Here is a 23,230-nt window from a genome sequence, read left to right on the forward strand (position 1 = left end):
CACCGAGAACAGCCTCTCTCCTTCCTCTTTGGAAACCCCCTTCAGGGAGTTGAAGATTGCTATCAAATCCCCCCTCACACTCCTCTAGACTTAATAAGCCCAGGTCCCTCAGCCTCTCCTCATAGGTCATGGGCTTCAGCCCCCTAATAATTTTTGTCGCCCTGCACTGGACTCTCCCCAGTGCATCCACATCCTTTCTGTAATGGGGCCCCAGAACTGGACGCAATACTCCCTCTGGCCTGGAGGCAGAAAGGGGAGAGAGAAGCTGCCTAAAGATATCTGTTGCTATAAACTCCTCAGGATTGGGGTGTGAGCAGGGACAAAACACAGAGCCTGATAAGGACTAGGCTACTGTTTATATTGCCCTGTTCCACAATAGACTCTCAGCTCCTCAGGTCCTGGCACCCTGCCTTCTCCTTTACTACCTGCAGAGCACCGTGCAGGCCTCTGGGATACACAGTCCAGGGACATGCAGAGTGCAGCCAGGCTTGTGTTCGCTAAGAGGAAACATGGGATCAATGAAGCCACCAACCAGCATCTCATAACTTCATAGGTCCAATGGGAATGACATCACACGCGCTGCGCCATGGCCTGCAAGCAACCGCTACACTTTACAATATTATTGCACCAATCACACATTTGTGAGATAAAAAGTGCACGAGGACGCAGCCAGATTTCAAGGGAAAGGCCTGAAGTTCTGCCCAGCATGCTGAAAATCTGGCTGTACCCTTAGGCTCACAAAAAGGGTAGACAGCAACAAAGGGTCCTGTGGCACCTTACAGACTAACAGAAAAGTTCTGAGCACGAGCTATCGTGAGCACAGACTCAGAAATACTCAGTTCCTGGCCTGTGCCCTGTCTTCCTCTTCCCTGCCTTCCCTTTCCTGGCTAGGTGCCTGGCCCATCAGCCAGTCATAATAAAGTTAATTTTGCTGATGCTGAATATCAGCCATGGATCCCTTATGCAGCTGGGTAAAGAACAATGTTCCCTGTAAGTTGTGTGCTTGTGCAGCCCCTCAGGAGAGATCAATGCAACCCAGCAGACTAGCAGAGTGCCCACAGCCAGGTTGTGTGCTTCTACGGGTGCTATACATTTGCACATGCCTCGTGCACAAAAAAATTTATTCTGCACGTGGACTGAAAAAATTTTCATGTGGATGGAAAAGATTAGAAGGAACATTGGTGAAGGCCAATAGTATTCAGTGAGGAGAAGCCAATGTGGCCCTTGGTCCACAAGATTAACAGAAACCAAGAGCGCCGCCCTGGGTCACAGGGAGGAAATGCTCCATGCATGTGCAGGATAAATTTTATTGTGTGCACCATGGCATGGGTGAGGTGCACCACCAGCAGAAACAACCTAGCTGCGGGCACTCTGCTGATCAGCTGGGCAGCATTTGACTCTCTCCTAAGCAGCTGCCCAAGTGCTCAGCTCACAGGGAACACTTGCAGCTAGCTGTATGTTAGTCTCCAGCTCTGAGCATCTTGGTGAAGGGGACAAGGAACCAGCCAACTGAACAGTCTTGATGAGATTTAACTGGCTCCAGGTCTCTTCACTGCTCCCGCAACCTGGTTGAGCAGCTCAGTTGGGCTGCAACCAGCAAGCTGCCCTGGATGAAAGGCTGACCACAGAACCCTGCTGCCATCCATGCTCCGGCCCCACCCAGACCCCACATAACCTGGCAGCAGAGTATTCCAGGTCAGCTCACCTGTTTGCCCAGGTAGTGATCCACCCGGTACATCTCCTCTTCCTGGAAGAAGGTCCTCAGCTCGATGGCCAGCTGCTGGGCTGACTTGTGGTCGTGGCCAAAAGGCTTCTCTAGTACCACCCGCAGCCAGGCTCCGGGCCGTGGCCTACAGGTGCTGTTGATGTGGCGGGCGATCTCCGCGTAGGCGAATGGCGGCACCGAGAAGTAGAATATTCTGCCGGCTTCCTCCAGCCCTTCCTGCTGTAGCAGCATCTCAATCTCTCTGTTCAGGGCAGCGTAGTTCTCAGACGCCTTCAGCTGGTGGTACTGACTCAGCTTGAGGAACTGGTCCTTTACCACGGCACACCTGTCGGGGGAGACGTCTGCCGGGCAGGCCAGCTTCTTCAGCACCTCAAACATCAGCCTCTGCCCTGGTTCCTGCGCCGTCAGCGCAGCCCCGTGGAAAGTGAAGCTGTGGCCACTGCTCACCTGCTCCAGGTAGAGCTGGAACAGCCCCTCCCATAAGTACTTCTTGGCCAGGTCCCCAGTGGCTCCCAGCAAGACCACCGAGATGTGCCCTCGGGACTCCCTGGCCAACGATGGCAGGGAGCCTACGAGAAAGACGGCATACACGGCTGCTCTCAGCATCCTGGAGCAGGAGACAAGGACCCAGGGAACCTAAAGGACAGGAGAAGAGAAGGGAAACATCAAGCCATGCTTGCACAGATTACGATGTCATAAAACACAGTTTAGGGGACTTAAGCGGGGATGGGAGCCAGGACGTCTGGGTTCTCTCCCTGGCTTGGGGGGGGGAGTGGGAGTTAATGGGTAGAGCATGGCATTGGGAGCCAGGACTCCTGGATGTCTTGCATGTTTTCATACTGGATTGGATTCCAGCTATGCTCCCCTGCAGGTGTTGGCTCTTGGAGTCAGGCTCTTTCTCCTGGATTCCTCTCCCAGCAGTCTTTCCCCAGGAGGGAGGGATCTCAGCTCTGTTGATTCAGCCCCAATTATGCACTAAGAAAAGGCCTTCAAACAAAGGCAAGGACCCAGATGCTGCATAAGCCAGGTGGCTTCTGTCAACCAGGAGGATCAGATCTCAAGGGGGAGAGGGGGTCAAAGCCATCAGCACTCAGCAATAGGGTGGGCAGACCAGGCACGGTCTCCACTGGCGAGTTAAGTCGACTTTAGATACGTAATTCTAACTATGGCAACTGCACAGCTAGAATCGACTTACCTGCAATCGACTTACCTGGTTCATCCTCATTGAGGAAGGTCAATGGGAGACTGACCTCCCTCAATCCTTGCGATATAAGGAGTACCAAGGTCGACTGCCAAACCCAGACAGGCCAATTTCACGCATCTCTAGCATGCACACGAAATCGAACTCCAGAAGATCAATCCTGACTTGGCTGATCTTCTGCATAATCTAAATGTGCCCTTTGCAACTGGTTAGGACCCCAACCAGCTCAAGCGAACCCTCTAGTTACTTTTTTAATGTGCTGTATGTGGGGGACTCCAAAAATATTCCTGCTTTGGCCCCCAATGGGCTAGCACCACCTCTGTGGGTGGCTGCACAGGACAAGAAGGCTACACTAATGCAGAAAGCCCCATCAGTGTTCCCGCAGTTTGACAAAATTTATGATTATTGCCTGCAAATATTTGCATTACAGAGTCCAGATGTCCCTATCAGGACTGAGCTCTGGATAAACAAAGAACACAGCACCTGCCTTGGAGACCTTCCTGTTGTATAAACGCTAACACCTATGTGGTGAGGTTTATGATGGGAGTTGCTGGCTTTGAGCTGCGGAAATGAAATCTATTCTTACAGGAGTTTCGGCATCTGCTGCAAACACATGTATCAATGCAGGCAGGATGCTACTTCCTGCTTGGGGCTTTTCTTTGATGTTGGCACCGATTTGCATCAATATTGTCACAGCAGTTCAGACACAGGTGCTATAACCAGTACTCCCAGTTTTCTAGCTGTTTGGTTCACATCCATAATCCGCAGCCTATTTAAGACTTGCATGTAACTATATCCCAAGGAAAGGCACTGAACCAGGATCTAATAAGTGGAAATGGACTAATCGGGTTGATGAAACAAGTGGAACATTTGGTGAAAACACCATCCAGATTTGGGACAAGCTCTGATACGTCTGGTACAGGTAGCTATGAAACTGGTGCATTTTGGTGTGTACTGCACCCTTATATCTCTTAGCACTCTGCCTGTCTGCAGAGACCTCCCATTCTGTCCCCAGACCTGCTACAGCCTAGAACAGAAGAGATGCACCCAACGCGCACTCAAAAATAAACTTTGCTTTTGTTCCTTCTTGCATTGGTTTCCTTATACCAAAATTCAAGCCATTTTTCAGAAGAAAGTCTGCGCTTTGTTCTTTATGTTCAGCAGTGATATGGGAAACCAGAGGAGACAGCACAAGGCAAGTTATGAAGACAGCCAAACAGTTGATTCATAAGCTATTGCATCATGCATTCTCTGTCTCTGTTCACCTAATTTCCTGGACTTGTGCGTAACTGGAAAGCAGCCACAATAACAGCACAATTGAGATAATCAAGGGCTTTCATGGCATTTCAAAGAGATGAGCCTCATCTACAATAGAAAGGTGCGTCACTTCAACTACACTGGTGTAAAGCACAAGGACACCTCCAAGAACAAACGTGGTCACCTCGGTATAAAAATGCTTTATATCATGCGTGTTACTCTAGTGCTCTGCATCCACAGTAGGTTACATACTGGCCTAACTACTTAGGTAAAAACATCCTCTATCAGACAGACACAGTCCAAAATGGGTGTTTAGAACCCCACTCACTAAGGCCTAGTCTTAACAAAGCAGAAGAGCTGTCTGACATCATAGACCCTGTCTGCTTTTTGCATGCTCTGCATTTGGGGCAGTGAAACCGGTCAGTTTCACTTTCTAGCCTTCCCGCAGCAGCTGTTAGGCTGGATTTCTCCAAGGCAAGGGCCAATTTAAATTTTAAGCAAAAACAAAACTAACAAAAAACAGAACGCTCCCACCCAAACCCTTCCTGCCTCCCAGACCCAGCAAAGTATCATTTCAGAAATTTAAAAAAAAGGTGACAATATTTCCATTCACAGCAGGGTTTGAAGCAGCTGGTTTTCTTTTCACAGCAAAACTGCACCTGGGCACTGCACTGCAGTGCTAACTGCATTTGGTTCCTTCGCCCTCAGCCAGCAAATACACACCAACACAGGTCCAAGATGAAGGACGCTGCTTTTTAAGCCTGTTTCTTTTGCCTTTCAGGCCAGATGGGTCAAGTGTAAGGCTCAACCTTGTCAAGATTCTTCCATGAAATGAGAGCAATAGTATTTGGGCTTCTTCCTGTCTGCCAACATCCTCATACCATCTGCCACCATTTTCCAGGGCCTTCGCTGCCCACTCTGGGCTAACCCACTTCTCCCACTCCTGAAACATCAGCAAGGTGGGGAAGCTGGGGCCAGTACATGCCATGTTCTGTTTAACAACTATGTGCCCCGAACTGGATCTGGCCACGCCTCCGGCAGAGGGAGGGGTCTGATTAATGGACTGCCCACTCTGAGCAGATCTGAACCCCAGCTTCCAAATGCTACTGAGCACGCCTTGTCCTGGTTACATCTGCTGTCTGAAGTATGTTCAAGGCGGGCTCATAGGCCCTCGTTGTCACCCCGGGGTAGCTTTCCATGTAGACAAGGTTACCTAGCAGGAGAGTTGCAGTGGGCAGGTCTGCCTCTGAAAGGAGGAGAGAGGTGCAATGGCATTAGGGAAAGCTGGTACATTTGGAGCAGAGGTGGGGAACCTATGGCCTATCTGGCCTGTGAGACTCTGGGCTCTCCCACCCAGTGCGTGGGGTTGGGGGTCACTACCATGGTTATAGCACCACCACCACCTCCCCACTGCTGGGTGAGGAGCCCTGAGCCTCACAGGCCAGATCAAAGCAAACAGCCGTCAGCATCTAGCCCACGGGCTCTGCACTGGAACCTGCAGTGCAAGGAAGCTCCATCCCCTGCACTGCTTGCAGGCTCCACCCCATCACTCCCATTTCCCAGCCAAGGGGAGTGGCAGGTGGACAGTGCCTGCCCACACATGGTCGTGCAGAATATTCTGGCCCCTGCAGGCCCTCCAAGATGCCAAAGCTGCACCTGGTAGATGCCCCCGCCCCCTCCCTCCTGCCCAGACTGCACACCCAGCCCTGCTCCTGCACCCTACCTCCCACTCAGATCCCTCCCCCACCATGCTCCTGCACCCTCCCTGCTGCCCAGATCCTGCACCCCGCATCCCAGTCCCCAGTAGCCTCCTCCCACTCGCTGAATTCCCCCACCCCAGAGCTTAGTAGGGCCCACAATATCTAGTAGCCCTGGACCACCAGAAGAGTTAATCCAGCTCTGGGCAAGGGAAGCCTTGAGCCTTGGTGCTCCCTATCTGTGCATGGAGTGCCAGGGGAACCTTGACACCCCAAGCTGCACGAGTAAGGCGAGCATCTTTTTTTCTCCTTATCAGTGGGGGACCATGTGCAGGAGGGTCAGAGGTTTTTCGCACTTCTCACTTGCATGTGGGCCCCCGACTGATTTTTCTGTGGCTCAGTGGCCCCTGACCCAGATGAGGTTCCCCGCCCCTGGTTTGGAGGATGAAGGGAAAAAAAAATGTGAAACAAGACCCAGCCTGCCCCCTCTCTCATCCCTGTGCACTCACCCTCCTCCTCTGGCTCTCCGCACAGCTTAGCAGCTCAGCGGAATGTTTCTGAGAGTGGGTGGAAAGGGGAAACATAAGAGAGACAATCTTAGCAGCACCCAAGTATGGCTTTGCAGGCAGAGATGCTCCTGTGATCCCTGGCTAGCTAGCAGACATCTCCCCTTTCCCCCACCACACAGTGACATCTGCACCAGTGTCCTCTCCCTTCCTCTTCGTCAAGCCCCACTTCCAGCCCTTGCTCTGGAACAAAGAGCCTGGACTCTGATCCCCTGCAGGTCCCACCCTCCTAGCACGGTTCTAAGGGGTTTCTGTATTAAAGCAGTCCAAGGCCGGGGGGTGGGGGGAAGCACCTGTTCAGTGCTAGTGTTTTCACTACACCAATACAGGGAGCCCCAGGAAATCCCCACTGCCCCATCTTGAATAACCCTGATCCAAACCCACACTGATCTCCCCCAGCAGACTCACCCCAGGAACACAAGGACTTTGCAAAGACTGCAAGGGTTAAAATGCTCTCTGGAAACTGACTCCCTCCTGTCGACTACAGACCTTTCTTCTCCTGCAGCCACAGATGGACAGCCAAAGCTAGCACGCTCCAGACTAGCAAACTCTTGACTGATAGGCAAACAAGAGGCCTGGTTAACGATAAGCCCAGCTCAGCACTTTCTGCTAAAGGGGAGGAAAGAGCAAACCTGAATCTCCCATCCCTAGCAGGGAAAAATCAAATGCTCCCGTAGCAGACCCCACCCTGCACTTCACATGTTGTGGTCCAGCTCAGCTCACTTTACAAAGCTATCCATGCATGGGGAAAGGGGAGAGAATTTTTTTTTTTTTAAAACTGGAGTGGAAGGAGTATGGAGAAAGGTTAGTGTTTGCACCTAGGCTAGTAGCAGATGTGTGGAATACTGGCCCATGCAGAAAGTCCAGCTTCCCAAGAACAGTCTCTGAAACACTGATCTAATTGGTTAAAACAGGGGGCGCACAAAGTGGGGAGCAGGCCCCCTCAGAGGGGGTGAAATTTCATAAGGAGAGTGTGCCATGATCAGCTGCTGGGTCTCAGGCTCATTTTCAAACAGAGACAGTTTTCAACAGGGTACCCTCCTCCTCCTCCTCCTTGTACCCTGTTGAACTGCTAACCTAGAAGAAATCCCAGAGTTTGACAGATCATTGCAGGATGAGGGTGTGATGAATTGGAGATTTTAGTTGCCTCATTGTGTTGCATTTCGACAGGTTGAACCTCTCTAATCCTGAACTCTCTCGTCTGGCAACATCCGTAATCCGGCATGATTTGAGTTTGCTGGGCGACCATTTATCAAGAGTGCGGCCAAGTTTCCTGGGGCCCCATAAAATTTGTTTCCAGCTACAACTCCTGGCCTTTAGTGTTCTGGACTGTAAATTTACCTCAAAATGTCTTCTCAGAACCCAGTAAGCAGTGGAAATATTGGTAATGCGGCTAGGCAATAGTGATCTCTCATAGTCCAGCAAATTCTCTTGTCTAGCACCAGTCAGTTCCGATGGTGCTGGTTCTGAGACGTTCCACCTGCACTATCTCATAGTAACCCCGTGTGTGTGCCTCAGTTTCCTGGGACACCAGACCAATAAGCATCTAGCTGCAGGATGAAGGCCTTCGTGCCTACTGATCTGCAAAAGGGAACTAATTCCAAGGCTTTCCCAGCCTGGGTGCCACCGATCACAGCAGTTTTGGTCCGACACTGAGAGGATTTCACTTGGCCATAAATACTGTGACATTTACAGCAGGTGAAACAGAAGGTTTATTAGCTGATAGGAACACCATGTAGAACAGATTTGTCAGCAGTCAGTACAATCCATCCCTGAGAAAGGGAGGTTCAGAGGGGGCCAGGGCTCTGGCCCTCCCCCCTGCCTCCCAAGCCAGCCAAGACTGCCCCCACTCCTAACAGGCTGGTTCTCCAGCCTCTGATCTGGGAAATGCGTCACCCATCTGCACCCACATCCAGGCTCAGGTTATGAAGGGCAATTTTTCCAATTGGAACAAGAGGACCGGCACACGGACCTGCACCAGCTAACTACCTCAGAGCTAAAATTGACTTAAGCTAAAATGTTGCAACCTAGTTAAACCCTAGGTCACGGGGGAAAGGAATCCTTCTTGGGTAACATAATCCTGCTTGTTTAATTTTTTAACATAGATCCAGGAACTGGGTTTATTCTGCTGGCTCTGGGCACAGCCGAGCACGATTTTGCAATTGGAAGTATTGTGTAACTAATTTTTAGTTAGCCAGGAACCGCTGGTGACTGTCTCCTCGAATCCTCCAGGAGGGTAGTTGGCTTAAGGCAAGTCTACACTACGTCACAGCTGCAGCGTGTCTACTGAAGATGCGCTATGCTGATAAGAGAGCAAGCTTCTGTCGGCGTCATTACAGTTTTACATTTCTGAAAGAGGTGGAAGCTCTTCTGGTGGGCAGCATAGCCCTGTGCACACAAGCGCTAGGCCAGCAAAACTTACATCTTTCAGGAGGTGCTTTTTCCCTGAGCAACGGAAGTTTTACTGACAGAAATGCAAGTGTAGACATGAGCTAGATGAGCATACTAGCCCCACGGAAGACCCTACTGTAGACACACTTAAACTGGCTTGAAATATGCTCGTACCAATTTAATTCAGTTACCAAACTGAGCTAAATCAGAACTTGCACTTTAAACCAGTAAATGTGTTGACAATAGTGGTTTACACTGGTGTGATTAAATTGCCCTTAAATTGATCTTAATTACATCTGTTCAGGTGGCCAGAAGGGCTGGGATACCCCAGCTGTAGATTCTGTAGTGCTTTCATTCAGCTGAGAAGACGAAGCAGCACAACCCCCCCCCGCGGATGCAATTTATGCTGCTGCAAAGGTGCCTTCTACCAATTTCGCTATTCCTGAGCGGAATAAGGGGATTTCAAAAAGTGCATGGTCCTTTCAAAGAGGACACCCCGTGTAGCCGCGCCGATCCACACACGTTTAAAGTGGCGCTTTTGAAGCACTGCAACCAGAAACGTCCTAATGCTAACGAGGTGCTGAATATTCAATTCAGCGCCTTATTAATATTCTTCAATATGGCCATTAGCATGGCCATTTCGAAGTTTTGTCTTAGCGTAGACACAGCCTATAAGTATCAGAGGGGTCGCTGTGTTAGTCTGCATACGCAAAAACAACAAGAAGTCCTGCAGCACCTTATAGACTAACAGATTTATTGGAGCATAAGCTTTTGTGGGCAAAGACCTGCTTCATCAGACGTACATCACGGAGGCAATGCCAAGGGAAGAATTCAGGTCTATTTGTGCCTTACCCTTTCTCACCCCTCTTTCCTAATCTGCAAATTCATCTCTGAGCCAGGACATTCAGAATCTCAATAGGATCAACCCCTTAATTTATTTTATTTGGGTGACTGTGTATGAAGACGTATGCCTTTTCCACTCAGTTTCTGTGACCTTGAGAAGTCTCTTCTTAATTCTCTTTCACTGAAGGATCACAATCAGCCATGACCAGTGCTTTCCGCTGAGAGCGTCATGTGTGAGTTTTAAATTGCTCATCCCTGGGTTAAGGCAACTTTTTACATCCGGCCTCACTTTTTGTACCCGCAATTAACAGAATCCCTATAATGTAATCCAAACTGACAGAAACTATGGTTATGTTTATATGAAAAAAACACCCTTTCGGCATGTGTAAGCAAAAAGTATACAGACTGTAAAAACTTGGATGAACTGAATATAAGTGTGAGCACGCATACAGTAGTGCTTCAAGTTACATGAGGGATCCGTTCCCACGCGCCCTCAAGTAACTCTAACTTTGCTTATGTCAGGAGGGCTTTTTTGCCCCAGCGGGATGTACGTTCTGCAGCCAGGGAAGCAGCAGGAGCACCTGGAGCTCCTTTTGAAAGGTAAGTCCTGGGGTTGGGGTGGGGAACAGGACAGCTGGGGAGGATTAAGCCTGCTGGTGGGCTGGGGCCATGGGAGGGGTGCAGGAGGATTAAACCTGGCCTGGGTTAGGGCTGCAGGGGGGTGGAGTGGAACTGAAAATGTGTGCGGGGAGGGGCTGTTGAACTAGGCCACATGTGGTGGTGGTGAGCTGGGCCGCAGGGGGTTTGAACTGAGGCCGGGGATTTTTGAACCGGGGTGGGGGATTTGAGCTGGAGCCACAAGCCGGGTGGTGAGCCATGGGGGGATTGAACTAGCGCTCATTTTCAGACAGACAGTCTCCTCCTCCTCCAAACAGATCCTCTAGTGCAGAACCCGTCAAATAGAGCTGATCGCAGGGTCAAGGCCAAGGATGTTCTCCCAAACTCTCTGCCTCCTGCTGCTGCTCACTAAAAAAGCCACCCACCACGGGACACACGTCATCCAGGGTTTTTAATTCCAGACCCTTTAAGGGAGGAAGACTGATAGGACTCAGTCTGGGAGAAAAGTCACCTGTCAGTCACTTTTCAACACACACCTACAAAGAAAAAACACAGTTTCTGAACGAAGAAAAACACTTACAGTCTTGGGGAAACAGCTGCTGCTACCTCCTGATCCCCCAACTCACTGCTGTAGGGAAAAAAATACACACTGGTCACCAAATGGTAGGTTTTCACTTGTGAATTAGCTTTCAGTGCACTTGCAAAACATTTAAGAGACATAGAGCGCAAGACAGCACAGCTCAAGCCTCCTGCAAGGCTGAACAGACATAAAACATGACAGAAAGCATCACCAAGGAGGAGTGAGAATTGGGGGTGTGGGAGGAGCCAGCTTTCTGCATGGGGGTGTATTAGAGCTGGGTTGAACTGGCACCATCAGTTCCTGGAAATGTCAGAGGTTTAATGCCCAGGATCATGTTAAGTCCAGAATGAGAGATTCAGATTAGCCCTTGATCCTTTCTATTTACTGTTCTGGCACAGCTGTGAAACTCCAAGCCTCATACAAAGCGTGGGAGCGTGGGCTACCATACCCAGAACACAGAACCACAGAATTTCTAAGGAGTAGGCACAGCCTGCTCTAGCAGAAGCATTTATAATGCACCAATCAATATAACATCTATGCCTCCACGACACAGAAAGCAAAGCCTTATTAATACAGAGGTTGTTAGGCAGTATCTTAGGCATGCTTTTCTTGCTACTACAATCACTGCCTAAAAATTGAGATCTTAAATACTCAGCATCTGCCTTTCTCAGCCTGATTCCAATGCCATAATTTATTTGCTAAACCCCTAAGCATGAAGGAGGCAGGAGGATTTCTTTAAGGTCAGAGATCCATGCACACAGTTAACCGGTGTCATCATTTGCAGTCAATAACAAATCATGAAGCAAAATAACACAACAAAACCCAAAAAGGCAGAAATGGTGAAATGTATTTATTTAGGTGAGTTCTAAGAAAAAGTTACCATAGAAGAGAAGCATTTCTTGTCATGTACACACACACACACACACACACATACTCTGTATGGAAATAATTTTGTTCCCTTGTCTCACCAAGCAACAGCAAAAACTCATGCTCCAAAAAATAAGTAAAGAAATCACTCCTCACACGTGCAACCTCCCAAGCCACAAACTGCTGACTGAGCTCCCTTCAGGCCTCCTCCTAGGATTCCCATAGGAGTAGACACCAAGCACCCCCTGCAAAGTGTCTTGTGCGAGAAGAATCCTGGTGCTTTTATTTTACACACACACACCCCCCAACGCGGGGAAGGGGAGGATCTTTCCCATACCCCTCCCAGCATCCCTCCCCAAAAGCCCATACTGACCCTGCTCCCATCTCCCCTAGGAGTGGGGGTGCCCCTTCAAATCCAAGTTTAATGATGCAACCCCTAGGCACATCAGCGGGCACGTGCTTTCGTGCGAGGCCAGCCCAGACTCAGCTGCTTGCCCGCTCCGCAGCCCATCCCCCTGGGTCAGTCCCCCGCAGTTTCCAAGCTGTGTAGAGTGTACAGCGCTGCAGCCGACTGTGCTGCCACGCCTACCACCAGCCGCTCACCCCATGCAGCAGCAGGGACCGCACTCGCTGCACAGCCCCCGCCCAGCAGCCCAGGACATGCGCGAGCCCCTCTCCCCCGCGCACTCACCTCCCCTCCCACTCCAGCGGCCAAGCCACGGGAAGTCTCAAGGCCGGACCAGAGACAGCTACAGGCTCCGCCTCCCGCACCGGCGCACAGGGCCCTTCCTCCGCTGGTAAAGTTTATGGTTCACGCTGGACTAGCTCCCGCTATTAAGAGGCGGGAGGGAGCAGAAAGGCTAAACCTGGACTCCTAGGGATTCAGCTGGGGGGCAGCCCGGGTCTCGCCCCCAAGCAAAGCAGCTCCATCTCAGAGGGGCTAGGTGTCCCTCACCAAAAAAAGAGCTTAACTTCCTTCTAAGCACTGGAAAGAAGCATGGCCAGATTTCCTGAAGTTCCCATGAGCTGAAGGGCAGCTGTCGATCAGAATAAAGCTAGGGTGATTTCCCCTACCCAGCCCTACAGGCTGGGCAGCAGCTAGCTACCACTTAGCATCCCTAACACGACCCTCAACTATCTCCTCCTCCTGGCCATATTGCCTACGAACAACTTGACAAGGGTGAGATTGCTGCTATACTGGGATCACTGCCTGTCAGGCTGAGCCACGTTGTCCCATGTTTCCATACAGTCCCTCAAGCTGTTGTTGCATGTCAGATTTAGACTGTAAACTCCTCAGGGCAGAGACCATCTTATTGTTCTGTGTTTGTAGAGCCCCTAGAACCATGGGGGACCTGGACTATGATTTGGGCACCTGTGCTCTATGATAATATAAATAATAATGATTAATAATGAACTCTTAGGAAAGTTTGGCCTTGCATGCACGGATCCCTACACCCACCCAGTGTTTAGTAACTTCCCATCCTCAAGCAGTAGATTTTCTTCTACCTTTATTTGTCTCTGGTTTACATTACTGTCATGCTAAAAATGCTCTGAGTGGCTGGGCAGGGCAGCGCTGCTGCCCAAAAGCTGCAAGAGAGATCTAGCTGGGTTGGGGTCTCACCGGCTGTGGGGTATTTGGGTCGATTTCAGATCTGAAAGTCACTGCCTGGATCCCTTGTGGCGCTGTTACAAGATGATATTGCAGCTCAGCCCCATGACCTTTGGACACACATGGAGGTTTCCTAGGACACTTGTATTATTTGGATTGCAGCATGAAAACCTACGTGATGCAACGTGATAATGTCATACCTCACGCTGTTTTGTTGCAACATACTACTATGACATAACCCACTAACTTGTCCCATTGGACAAACTCCAATATGTGGCAACCTTTTACAGCCAAGAGCTCTGATTTTGGAAGGGGGAGCGCCCCCCCGCCACAAGCTGGTACTCAATCACTAAGCAGCTCACTGAAATAACAAGTGGGAGGAGCAATAGCTCAGTGGCCTGCACCTAGGCCTGCTAAACCGGGGGTTGTGAGTTGCAGCTTTGAAATGGTCATTTAGGGATTGGGGTAAATAGATACCAGGGATAGTGCTTGGTCCTGCTAAGAGGGCAGGGGACTAGACTAGGTGACCTCCCAAAGTCCCTTTCAGCTTTGGGAGATGTGTATCTCCAATTATATTTTAAAGGCCCCTGATGTGGCTCCCAACATCACCACATCTAATAGACCATGAGATTAGTGCATGCATTTTAAAAATCTGTGCTCACTTGAGACTTTGTAGATGTTACAGTGCTGTACACCATGACCACTTAGAAAAACATGCCAGTAAGAGGGCTTGAATTCTGATTTTTCTATTACAAAAAAAAATTGTCCTAACCTCCATAAACTACCAGTACATTAGAACTAGTAGTAGACACCTAAGCAGTTCTAATGCTAACCAGTAAAAGGATACATAGAATAAAACCAAAGCATGCTTTGTGGTGCCTTCCACCTAAGCAGCTCAAAGCACTTTACAAAACTAGATCTATATTATGAAACCGTTTTACAGTTAAGGAAATTGAGGCACAGTAACAGAACTCAGCTCTCCTGAGGGCTAATCCCAGGCTCTCTTCTCCACACTACACTGTTCCTTATGCTATATTTTGTGATGTAGTTCCTGGATGCCTATAATTTACCTACACATTTTTGGGTTCTCCTACAAAGAGTGAGCTGAAGTGTGACACACAGGGTCCTGGGGTTCTCAGTGACACAGGGGACCCAGCAATGTTCCCTTAATTTTTTCCATCTAGGGACAGAATAAATTTTATGTTGTGCACTGAGGCATGTGCGGAAGTGTACCACCAATAGAAACACACGCTGCCAGCTGTGGAGTACTGTGGACACACTGTTAATCAGCAAGGAGGCCCCTGAATCCTTTCCTGGGTGGCCGCCCAAACACTCAGTTTACAGGGAAAATTGGGATTCAGTATTAAATAGTCAATCTTGATCATCAGCTCTGCGTTGGCAGTGCAGTGGCCTACCCCATGCACCATCCTTTGTCCATCTGTGGTCATTCTTCATGCTTCAGTGAAAGGGCTCGCCTCCCCCTCAATACGCCAGGCCTTATGTACATGAGGTGACCAGATGTCCCAATTTTATAGGGACGGTCCTATATTTGCAGTTTTGTGTTACTTAGGCATAGCTGGCAACAGACTTTGCAAGGCACTGGGTAATGTGGGGTGGGGGGCTCCCCTCCAGGACTGCCAAAAGGGGCGTGGCCAGGAACAGCAAACCTTCACCACTGCCTGGACTGCATTAGGGTTTTCCCCCCCAGCTCTCAGTACTGCCCCAACCACACTGCTCCAGCAGCGATTTAAAAGGCCTGAGGCTCTGGCTACCGCAGCTGCAGTTGCAGCACAGTGCACAGGGCCCTTTTAAATTGCCTCACCCTGGAGCAATTTGCTCCTTCCTGCCAGCAGCCCTGTACATAGGTACCCATTATTCCCCACCCCCTTCTGATTTTTCAGACCTACTCTCTGGTCACCCTATTTATGCATCAGGAGAAAGAGACTGTCCATCATTTCAAGTGTGGCTGAGGCGCTCCCAGATGATGCCTCAATAGCAGCTCAGTCAGATATCATGGTTACCTGGATGTGAAGTATAGGACTGAGCATCCGAAAACCTGGATTCTAGTGTCAGCTGTACCACCGACATGCTGTGTGACCTTCAGATAGGGCCAGATTCTGCTACCTTTACTCCGTCCGCTGGCCCTCCCTCTGTGAGTTGCCCTGTTGATTGAGTAATGCACAGTTCAGTGTAAGTCAGGGTGGGAGGAAAGTTGATTTCTTTGTGTGTGAAATGAGGGTAATGATACATAGGAAACCCCGAAGATGATTGAAAATTATGGGCATTAGACACTAATTCCTGGATCTGGGTCCGCTGGAGCACTGCTTCCTTTTCCTTAGACATTGATACCTGGATGTGCATGAGTGTGTGCACATGTAAACACGGACAAACAGCTACCAAATTCTGGACCCATCCCTGTTCTCATTTAACCCCCAGGGAGTTTTGCCATTGATATCACTACGGGAAGGATTGGGCCATTTCCTTTCAAAGAGTTTGTCTTTAGTGCTGATTTGCTGGCGTTGAGTTCTTTCTGTCTTTCTTGAACTGACATACTTGTTGTGGGGAGAAAACCCCAAATATAAGGATTTCTATAGGTTCTATAGAGTGGAGGCAGGAAAAGAGCTCACATTTTGGATACAGAATACATCTAAGTCAAGATTTTATTATTCCAGGTGGGTGGTATATCTATGAATACTGGGTTTTATTTTCATGTTGATTTCTGATGGGCTGATAGAGGTTTAACAATTGCGGTAGCTTTATTTGAACTGTCTGAGAAGTTTGGCTAATTGTTACAGAGAAGTGTTTCTCAAACTCTTTTTTATAAAATACCCCTTTTTAAAATATATATATTATCCCCAGTACCTACAGTTTTGAGACACACAATTTTTTTCTGCCATTGCAACACATTTGCTTAAACAACTTAATTGTAACTGATTGGTTGGAAGGAATTGTCTATAGGCAATACATTTGCCATCGTACTTATGATTGTGCAAGAAGGATAAGTAAAAAAATTAGATGAACGTAAAATAAGTCCAATTTTTTAATCATAAAAATGGTTGAGAAACAGTTTATTTTCAGAGGGGTAGCCATGTTAGTCTGTACCCGCAAAAACAATGAGAAGTCCTGTGGCACCTTATACACTAACATTTATTGGACAAAACAAACCAGCAGTCATGTAGCACTTTAAAGACTAACAAAGTAATTTATTAGGTGATGAGCTTTCGTGGGGCTGACCCACTTCTTCAGATCTGGAAATAGTGCAGATCTGAAGATGTGGGTCTGCTCCACGAAAGCTCATCACCTAATAAATTATTTTGTAGTCTTTAAAGTGCTACTTGACTGCTTTTTTGTTTGGTTAAGATCCAGACTAACACAGCCACCTCTCTGTTACTAAGATTTATTGGAGCAATAAGGTTTTATGGGCAAAGACCCACTTTGTCAGATGCATCTGATGAAGTGGGTCTTTGCCCATGAAACCTTATGCTCCAATAAATCTGTTAGCCACAGAGTTAATGTACTGTCTAGAAGAGCTCCACGTACCCCCCACAGGGGTACTCATACCCCTGGTTGAGAACCACTGGTCTAGACAATAGCATTATATCTCAGAGGCAATAGCACAAAGCCGAGAGGCCAGGGATGTCCCCATTGTGGTGGTGTGGTGCTGCAGGGAGCTGCATTGCTGCATGTCACAAACCAGGTTGGGTGAGGAGTGCTGCATTTGGAAAAAGCTGAACTGCTGGAATATTGCTGAAGAAAGTCAATGGCCTCTTTGGAGCCTGTGATAATCTAATGCAAAGAAACTTCATGTTACTGCAACATTAAAGATGAGAATCTAAAAATGCACCAAGGTTAGAAGACAATTAAGCGGCGGTCCTCACACCCGGGTTAACTGGGCCAGACTGCAGAGCTGTTATTTTTACTGAGCTGTATTGCAGCAGCACCTTAGCACAGGGTTTTGGATCGCAGTCCATGCTGTTAAAGGCACACCTCCATGGACTGCCTAGGAGCAGTGTGGCTGAGCTGTGTCACAGTGGCACGGATGTGATGGTTTATTATTCTTCATCTTACTCTGTGAACCCACAGAGTTTGGCTGTTCAGAGGTGGGTGAAGTGACAGATATAAATATCCTTTACATATCTCACAGGGTATCGCAAAGCACACTTGGTTTGTTGATGCTTTGAGAGCCTCAAGGAAGGTGATATTGCTATTACAATTTTATCATTTATCTTATTATAGCATCTGAGTACCCACCTTGAGATCAGAGCCCCGGGGGTTTGGGGTTCATACATGCACATACAATCCTTACCGCAAAGAGCTGACCATCTAAACGAACAAGACAAACATAGGGTGGTAGGAGAAGTGACTTGCCTAAGGCCACATGCCTGGTCAGTAGCAGAGCCAAGAGTAAACCCCACATCTCCGAAGTCCTAACTTAGGGCTGTACTCAAGGGATCAGTCTGTGTCTCTTTTTAAGCATGTTACACAAGCTGTTGGGTGTTAGCCCAGTTCCCCATGGACATGAGCACACAGCACAACCTATCCTAGCAGGTAAACTGCTTCACACCCAGTTTTGCCCTTTTTATTCGATTCCTCATGGTGCAAGTCTGGAGTGAAATTGGACAATAGGTGACTTTGGGAGCAGTGTTCCCTGTAAGCTAAGCATTGGGCGGCTGCCCATGAGAGATTCAGGTGATGCCTCCAACAGCTGGCAGCACATGTTTCTATTGGTGGTGCACATCTGGACATGCCTTGGTGCACATAATAAAATTTATTCCACACGGGGTGGAAGAAGTTAGCAGGAGCACTGTTCAGGAGGTGCACCACCTCCCTTTGCCTCCTCCAAAATTTGAATTGCTAAATGGGGTGCCTCACATGCCCTTTCTGTGTCCCTCTGGGTGGCCCTCCCTCCACATCCTCCTCCGCACAGGTACCAGTTGCCACAGATTTGGCCCCTATAAGTTTGTACAGCACTTAGCACAATGTGTCTCAATCAGCCTGGGTCCTCTTTGGGCATCTGCATTACAAGTAATACATTCTCATGTAGGTATTTACTGTTATGAGGAGTACGGTTGTAACTTTGCAATTTATTAAAAACTTATTTTCCAGGATCATTTTTATGTATCTTTTATTTCTTTCACTGACCCCCTGCACTATGCTGGTTGACCCCCAAGGGTCTATAGACCTCAGATTGGGAAGCACCGACTTTATCAATGGGCAACTCAACAAGACAAGAATGGAATATTCCATCCCACCCAGAAGAATTAAATTCAGGCAGGATAAACAAATTGCCTCTCAGGTGTTGACTTACTCCAGCTCAAGGTCTGGAACCTGGCTTGGTATTGGCTTGCACCTCAGGAATAAAACACAGGGCAATCAGATGAGCACAGGTTTTTTTTTTCTCCCTCTGATAAAACCTCCCCTTGGGTATCCTGGTGGCTTCTAAACTGCCTGGGCCAAGACTGGGATCACCAGTGCTCTTGTGCTCAGGTGAAAGTCACCCTTATTTTTTGTACCCTTGACTGTCATCTTTATTTCTTCCAATTCCCCTGTCAAATCCAGTTTCTCCCCAGCCCCTGCTTGCCTGGGCACCACCCCTGCTAGTAACTTCTGAATGAATTCCAACCCACTCCCCAAATGTGGACCCAGAGGAAGGGGGCCCAGGCACTCTACACAGGCCTGATTTGCTGCTGTTTGGCAAGAGGCACCTCTCCAGGGGATGCCATCCGGCAGCCTTTACCTGGACAGAAAATGGGGGTGGGGGGGCCGCTTCCTCGGTGCTTTCCTATAGGATCAGCGTTCTTGCAATGTCAGGGATTTCAGTGTCTTTTTACCCACATCCCCCTCTGCTTGTCAGAGCAGTTCGGGGCTCTCCCGGCCTCGTTTCAGTGCCAGGACTCAGCTGACATCACTCCTCGGAGGTCTGCGCCCCACTGGCGGCGGCGGCAGCAGCAGCCTGCAACTTTTGCAGCTTCGCCCAGGACCCGCCTCGGCAGAGAGGTAACTCGCCGGCGGGGGGTTCCGCGGTGTTGGCTTTGCTTTTGCACGGGAGAGCACCGAGCGTTGTTACAGGCGGATTGCAGGTGTCTTCCCACGGCGGGGGGGATTTCATGCAATTGGCAGAGCTCGGTAAGATTTGGGATTTGCACCCCCCAAAACTTTCTAAGAGCTTTGGCTAATTAACTCCCCCGGGGGGGGGACCAAGCAGTCTTGTAGCCCCTTAAAGACTAGCCGTTTTATTTATTAGGTAACGAGTTTTCGTGGGTAAGACCCCCCGCCTCCGGGGCGCCCTCGTTATTGTTTAATTTTTCCAGGAGGAAAGGGGTGGTTTGATTTTATGCCCCCCCGGTCTGATGCAGTCCCGCTGCAGTCCCAGCTCCCTGGCAAACTGCAGAGCCTTGGCTGCAGAAAGGAGTGCACCCCTCAAATGCACCGGCTTCCCATGCATGCAGCAGCGTGGGGGGGGGGAGCTCCCTGGTTCTCTCCTCTCCCCAGGGTCTCCTCTTCTTCCCCATGCGTACCCCTACCTGTGCGGGGGCTTGCAGGTTGCGATGCAGGCGATGGAAGGAGAAATGGGGACACGGCCGCTTTAAGAGTGCCGTAATGCGAAAGTCTTTCTCCTTCAAGTGCTCTGCAGAGGAGCAGCAAACCTCAGCCAGGGATTTCCCCCCTTCCCTGGTGCCGGGTCTTCTGAGCTCAACACGGCTACCAGCCCGCGGACCAGAGCGCTGCAACCAGGCCTTTGCATGAGCAGCCTCAAGATCCCTGGCTCTTGTTTTAACTCGGTTTAAAAATACAAAGGGAAGGTGTGTAGATCCTGTGACAGATGCAAGTTTGTGTGGCAGCTTTTGCCTTCAGCAAACTCCTGCCCCGGGGGCATCCATTGCTGTTTGTCTGAGGGTTGTTTTTGAAAGTGTTTTAGTGTTTATGAAATCAGGAGCCACAGAGCTGCCTGATCTCTGAGCATGAGTGCCTGATGCAGAAGTTCAATTTACCTTGAGATCCTGCTGGTACAATCACTGGCAGTCCTAGATCATTTTCTGGGGGTATGAGCTCTGAACGAAAGTCTGCTCCTGGAGCCAGGTTTGGAGAGCAATTTATGGTGGGTTTTAAAAAAGATCATCTCCAGGCACTGGCATTAGGGACATGAGTCTTTCTGTCACCTGGCTTTCTTCCCCGCTGCGCAGAAGTACAGGTCCAAACTCTCAATTAAAAATGACCGCGGATTTTGTTAATTGCCATCACTTTGGGATCAATAGGAACGTGACTGGATGGGGCTGGTGGGGAATTGAACTGGGAACAATTGTTAATTCCAGTGACATGTAATCACCACAAAGTCAGCTGGGTTGAAGTTGCTGGAGATAAATATTTCACATACCCTCTGTGTCTGTCCAAGGGGAGAGAAGCAGCCCTGGAAGAGGTTTTTACAGCACGCCAAGTTAGTTCCTTGTTGCTGAAGGAAAAAGTGCTTAGTGGTGTTTAGCAGGGCCTGCTAGGGCCACATTTTTGCTGCGCTTTTGGTGATGTCATTCAGCACCAATGAGGATGTTTCTGTAAAGAGACTCCGCCGAGGGCTGAGTGACTTTTCTTGTCTGTAACTGCTTCTAAAGCAGGGGTGTGTCTTTACTCAGTGTTGAGCTGTAATAGCAATACCTGGCAATTGTATTGCTGTCTTTCATTTAAGTTTGCATGAGGCTTAACAAATGCCAGTCAAGTAAACCCCACACCCGTGGAAAAGGTGAGTGTGGTATTAGTCCCACTTTATAGAGAGGTAAACTGAGACTCAGAGGCAGATTTCTCAAGGTCGTGCAGCCAATCGGTGGCAGAGGCTGGGCTAGAATCAAGGTGTCCTGAAGTTTGACATTCCTGCTTCAGGCACAGCAAGTCAAATTCATAAGGGCTAGAACTTGGGGTGCTGTAGTACTCTTTGGTTTGAAGGGATTTCTGTTATATACAGGGTATACAGTTTAGTTAAGTGGCTCTTAGCAACCATGGTATTAAAAACTATACCAGCACCACTGATCAAATTTGCGGATGTTAAGTTGTATCTGGATGTAATTGGTCTCAGTGTCTGCTCTGTCTTTCTGGTTGGGTTCTGGATTGGTTGTCAAGGTCCTGCTAAGTTTTGTGTGCTGTGAAAAATCAAAAGTTTTAAAGTACCTAAGCCATTAAACATTGGCATACAGTAATTCTGGATTGCACTGGCTCATAGGACATGACTTGCACATCCCCATGTACTCCCCCACAAGTACCAAGAATTAATCCTGGTCTCTTCAATATTATTGCACTAACAGGTTTGTGTGGTTCTGCATCAGTGGCACTGTGTAATTCATAAAGTATCATGTACCAGTAAATGTATGTGTGACTAACATAAAGGCTGATGGTTATTAATAAGGGACAGATTACTGCAGGATGAATGACTTTGCTGGTGGGCCAGATCTGCTGCAGAGTGACTGCAGAATCTGTAGGATCAAACACTGGTTCTGTCATTAGCTGTTACCTTATGAAATGAGATACCTTTTGAGGGAGTTACGGAGGAGGGAAGATTGCACCAGGAGGAGGAAAAAGCACATGAGATCCAGAGATACGTAGAACAAACCACCAGAGAGGTAGCTGAGTTAGTCTGTGTCTTCAAAAAACAACAAGAAGTCCTGGGGCACCTAACAGACTAACAGATATTTTGGAGCATAAGCTTTCGTGGGCAAAGACCCGCTTCGTCAGATGCACGAGTGGGGGGCAAACCAGCTCCCATGCAGCCAGGAGTCTGGCTTTCTAGAGGAATATACCCACTTGAAGCTGTCACTTCTTGCTCGTGAGAGCAAGATGACCCCCATAGCAGATGCTAGAGAAAAGCAAGGTGATTGTTAGAGGACAATGTGGGCCAAATTCAGAACTGATGTAAGCAGGGTTCAACTCAAACTGAAGTCTCTGGACCAAATTTGGAAGTGAAGGCTAGGATGATGTGAGTTGCACTTCACCACTCCTGCAACCTGTGTAACATGCGGTAGTATAGGAACGTAAGGTAGGTGCAGAGGAGAAGGAAAGATGTGGCAGACAAACTAATAGTGCGTAAGACAAAGCAACCTCTGCTAAGGTATCTGACACCAAGCAGTTACGTTCTCCCTTCTGGTAGACGTAACCCCTGCTTTGATCACCCACAGATGCCGCCCTAAGTGCAAGTTAGACCCCGTAATCGAGCGCACTCCACGTGTACATTGCAGCGTTCTTGGAGTCACCTTGGATTTTGCCCCACTGTAGGTGCTACAGAAAACAATCCACATGCAACTGACATGCATATAATGCCAGCCAGGAATCATGACCAAATAATTTCAACCTATAGGGCACTAAGGATTGTTGAATGAGGGTGCTATAAAGCTAACTCTGAGTGACAGTTTTGTGAGCTGCCTTATTTTTGGACTATTATGGAATTTAATTTACCCAGGCAATAGTCTCTGCCTTTTGGGTACCGAGTAATTGTTTCGTTTCCCTAAGTCCTAGCATGCAGTGCTAACCAAAAATAAGTGCCCACAATGCACACTCCTTCTTGCCCCCTCTTGGGACTGGTGAACTTGAGTAATGAGAGATCAGACACCCTTTTGCACGGGCATAGCAGCCCAGGCGCCTGGCATAGCTCAGGGTCAGTTTGCATGTTTTACGAGCAGAATTTGCAGCAGATTGCTCCTGCCTCTTGATTTGTAATTTTCTCCACCTCTAGCGGGGAGACGGGTTTGGAAATGGTCAAGGAAGATTTGTTGAAGTGGCAGCCGCCTGTGTTATTTTTGGAGTTGGAAGGTCAGGGATTCTGCTGTGGGTGCCTCACTCACAGAAGCATGCCCCTTAATATTCTGGGTTTGGGTGACCACGTTGCCCTATGGCAA

At 48.8% G+C, this 23,230-nt stretch overlaps 1 protein-coding gene across 1 annotated transcript in view; it reads right to left on the reverse strand.

The window, feature by feature from the left end:
* H6PD (hexose-6-phosphate dehydrogenase/glucose 1-dehydrogenase) overlaps nt 1-12,486 on the reverse strand; it is a 31,323-nt gene extending 18,837 nt beyond the window's left edge. Inside the window, exons 1-3 of the mRNA XM_074975720.1 lie at nt 12,438-12,486; nt 10,880-10,927; nt 1,706-2,362 (exon numbers count right to left, since the gene is read on the reverse strand). Of these exons, the coding sequence (XP_074831821.1) occupies nt 1,706-2,332 (627 nt within the window). The 5' untranslated portion in view covers nt 2,333-2,362; nt 10,880-10,927; nt 12,438-12,486. The remainder of the gene's footprint in view (nt 1-1,705; nt 2,363-10,879; nt 10,928-12,437) is intronic.
* Between the last annotated feature and the right edge of the window lie 10,744 nt (nt 12,487-23,230).

The sequence above is a fragment of the Carettochelys insculpta genome, chromosome 23 (genome assembly GCF_033958435.1).
Source record: "Carettochelys insculpta isolate YL-2023 chromosome 23, ASM3395843v1, whole genome shotgun sequence".
In the NCBI taxonomy this organism is placed as follows: Eukaryota; Metazoa; Chordata; order Testudines; family Carettochelyidae; genus Carettochelys; species Carettochelys insculpta.